Source organism: Buceros rhinoceros, unplaced genomic scaffold (assembly GCF_000710305.1).
Source record: "Buceros rhinoceros silvestris isolate BGI_N320 unplaced genomic scaffold, ASM71030v1 scaffold23879, whole genome shotgun sequence".
NCBI classification, from domain to species: Eukaryota; Metazoa; Chordata; class Aves; order Bucerotiformes; family Bucerotidae; genus Buceros; species Buceros rhinoceros.
Window position 1 is genome coordinate 9,740 of NW_010433617.1, and position 3,949 is coordinate 13,688.

At 52.4% G+C, this 3,949-nt stretch overlaps 1 protein-coding gene across 1 annotated transcript in view; it reads right to left on the reverse strand.

The window, feature by feature from the left end:
- The window catches only part of MNT (MAX network transcriptional repressor), a gene marked incomplete at its 5' end in the record, with an annotated part of 26,100 nt that overhangs the window by 1,036 nt on the left and 21,115 nt on the right, over positions 1-3,949 (reverse strand). The window contains one exon of the mRNA XM_010144188.1: positions 1,387-1,579. Within this exon, the coding sequence (XP_010142490.1) occupies positions 1,387-1,579 (193 nt within the window). The remainder of the gene's footprint in view (positions 1-1,386; positions 1,580-3,949) is intronic.

Genomic DNA, 3,949 nt, shown 5'->3' on the forward strand with positions numbered 1-3,949 from the left:
CGGGCCCCAGTGGGGCAGCACAGCCCACTGCTTCCTGCCTGTGGGCCAAGGACCTGGAGTGAAGCAGGCAAGACCAGCTCCAGCCAGAGAGGGGTGCTCACAACAGGCAGAGATCTCGCTCAGGGTGACAGATATCACCTGGCAGGCAAGGGAAGCGGAGGCAGGTGACCTGAGCTCTGTCTGGGCTGAAAAAGACTCCTGGGAGAGGAACAGGGCTTCCTTCCCCATCCAATTATTCCACGCATCAGCACCACCCCTTCTGCTCCCAGAATGGGTAGGAAATAGCGATGGAGAAACATGGCAGCAACTTCCTCGTCTGGTTCTTGTCCAGCCCAGGAACTAACGAAGCAATGCAGGAACACGCTGACCCTGTGGAGATCAGGAGGATGAGCAGGGCACCATGCACTGCCTGCTCTAAAGCCAGCCGTGCAGTCGAGATTAAAAATCTCGGAAGGTACAGAAGCAGCAGGAAAACCAGGGAAGACACTTCCCTTGTGCAAGCTCTGTGGTTAGCGGTAGCCCGAAGCGATGGTTTTCGGCAGAGGCCAGCTGGAGAGGCGAGCGGCTCACACTCCTATTGACACAGCACTCTACACTCAACTTCACCAGCCTACACTTGGAGTCTGCGAGCACGTTCACAGGTGATGAGCTTGATGCAAGCCTGAATGAACCAGAAAACTCAGCTTTTCCCTTCCTGGAACCTGCTGTATCATCTGCCTGGAGTGCCAAGAGCAAAGGCTGTCACCATTTGAAGGAACTGCTGCAAACGGTTATGGACTGCTACAGCCTACTCGTCTCTGGAGAGCAAAGCCCGTGTGTCCACGGCCTGCGTGTTCCTCCTGCTGCAGGTCACTGGTACAGAGGAAAGCATGCACTCCACTAGCTCACAGAACTTCTTACTGAGAGCAGCACATCACATGTTCGTTAGCACTCCTTCATCTTCTCTGTGAATCCTGGTCACACCACGTGAAGGCTCGGTAAGTTGTTCAAAAGCTCTGGTGATCCTTCCTGTATCAATTCCTTCCTTTCTACGCGGCTGAACACTCTCCCACACCCCCACACCAACACGTTGGGGTGCTCACACACCACTCAGTTCTAGGGAGCAGGGACACACGGTGTGCAAGGGGAAAGGGAATTTTCGAAAGCAGGGGTCTATCAGCAGACCGAATGTGCAAACCTGCCCTTTGCATCTGCCTAATGCTGATTTTCAGCTCCCTTCGCACAAGCGGCAGGGGCCAACATCAAGGATTACAAACCTCTTGAAAATCTTTTACTTTATTCTAAATGCAAGGAAACCTTGATGACGCTAAATGAAGATCCCCCCCACCACTCTGTAACTATGTCAGTGACGTGCAGTGATGATTAGAAGAGAAAAATGACGGGTACCTGATGCTGTCGAGGTAGATGCCTGGTCATCCTCCGGCTGAACTGTCTGTCGAATAATTCTGTCGATCTCCAAGATGTCCATCCGCTGGCTCAACTCGTTCTTCAATTCTGCCAGTCGCTGCTGGGTAGCAATCTTCTCTCTGGCCAGCCGCTCCATCTCATGTTCATATTCTTTTTCCTTCCTCTTTAAAGTCTAAGGACAGAGGGGAGAAAAAGAAATGTAAAGGAAGCAAAGACAAGTGTAATTTAGACTAACCTGGTCACTTCCATGCCCATGGCTCATTTTTTTCTATTCCCAGTTAACGCTGGCGTAAAATGTGTCCAGGCACAGTTACACCTTTCCAAATCCGGCAGAAAGGGAAAGGGCAGGAGCTGGCCAAGAAAACCTAAAGGCTGCTTTGGCCCATCGCTTTCTGCCTTCTGAAGCAAAACTGATGATCCTCCAAAACCAAAATGCTTAACCACGTCAGGCACTACCCCTTCAACTGCAGGGGTTACTTCAGAGCCAAGAACTGCTCAGGAAAAGCTGCAAGGCTTTCTCTCTGAAAAAAAGTATTTCTGCCACTCTAAAGATGGAAAATGAAATCTTCCTCCTCTCTTGCTCTAACCTCCCCAAAAAATCAAGAGCCAAGAGTGCTGAACCACGACTATGACTCCTATTGGTAATGTGGGAGCCAGAGCGTTCCCCAGCACAGCACTTCCTAAGCCAGAGGCACTGATGGTAGGTGTGTGCCAGCGCTGGCAAGAAAGAACCTCTGTAAGGACACCAACAAGGGACACACAGGCAGTGAGATGTTAAGCACTGAACAGTAACCGGATAGAGAACCTGTGCCCCAGCCCAGGTCAGCACTGACTGTAAGCGCAGAAGAGACAAAAGAAGTGAGATCTGCAAAGACCCGTGCAGCCTGTCCGTTTTCTCAAGTCAGGTTTTGCCATTGGGAATCTGAATCACACGCACTCTTCGGGAAACACCGGCTGCACAGAGCCAACGCGGGTGCCCGTGTTCACTCGCTGCTGCAGGCACTGGATTTAAAAGCAAACCTTGCACTCAGAGCGGCAGAGGATCAGACTCCTGATCTTCTGAATACGTGCTCTTTATTTCTCTCTCGAGTTCTCCGGGACAACAGCAGTCAGAACCTGACCTCACGTGTTTGAATGGTTCTGCTGCTCCTTCGCCTCCAAAGCCAGCCAGGAATAACTTTGAAGCCTCTCCAGCCAGGCCGTTAATTCAGCCCCAGCCAACACAATGACCACGGCAGCTCCTGCCGCCTTCTTACAGAAAAGCAATAGGAATTTAAAAAAAAAAAAAAAAAAGGGCACTTTGTCCTGAAAACAATAAAAAAACGGAAGTATTTTTAAAATGGCCAAAGACCAATGCACAGCACAACTGCTCCAGATGTGCACATGGAGACAGCTCCTCTCAAGGAGACTTATGCTTTGCCTCCCGGCACAGCTGGCTTTAGCTCAGCTAAAAGCCTCCTGGAATGGGCAGTTTTCAGGCAAAGGGGGCAGTTCTCTCTCTCTCGCTGCTTTTCAAACCATAAGCAGCCACCAGCTACCTCACCACACATACACCGACTCCCCAACACCAGGGTTTTACCCTGGGAGACCCCCCCAGACCTGTAGCCCACAGCAGTGAGAGGAGTTACTGGGACAGCCGGGTGTCTGCAGCAGGAAGTTCTTTCGATGCAGGGGACAGTTATGCAGGGACGGGGACTCCCTGCTCTGCACCAGCACTAAAGGCTGGCCTGGAGACAGCCTTTAGATCTACACGTGGCTGAAGCCAGCACCGATGTGCCAGTTTTAATGCCTCGTTTTATCCTGCTGCGAGTGGCCAAAGCATTTTGCCTGACCCAGAAAACACAGCAACGCTGCACGCGTGCTGTGTTCCCTGTGGCTGAAGAACGTGGGTGGGACAGGGAGGGATGAAGGGGAGAGCGAAGGCAGTGAGGAAGGTGCGTGCTCCTGCGCTCGGGTTTAAATATGCAAGAAGAGCACTGTCTGAACTCCTCCTCTTTACCCTGAGCAGGGAAGAAGCAAGCAGGAGAAAGCTTGAGACTAAAATCACTGCATGCAGACACAAGCCCGGCCCCTCTGCAGCATTTCTCTCCAAGCACGTTCTCCATGCGGTTACGCTCAGGGCACGATAACGAAAGGACACAATCCAGTAACACGGTTTCCAGGAAGCTTAAGCAAGAAATCCTCGCAGCCTCAGCACCCGCATTGTGCACAAGCATGTTTGAGCAGATTTGGCTTCCTTCCCTGCTGCGGGAGAAGACTCCCAGCACCAAGGGAAAGCACGACCATGAGGTACGGGAGGGCAGCTGGTAATTAGTCACAAACTTTTAATTAGTGAAAAGCCAGGCAAGCCCTTAGCAAGCACCAGGATGAGTCTCCCAGCGAGGCAGCTCGCTGTCGCTCTCCGGGTGCTCCACTCCTCCAGCACAGGCTGTGGGACGTGGCCCTGCTCCAAGCCCAGCCCCGTGGGCTCTGCCTCCCTCTGCACTGCCGGCAGCCCCAGCGCTCCCCATGCTGGGAAATGGCTTGTCAGGGTGCCAGCTCC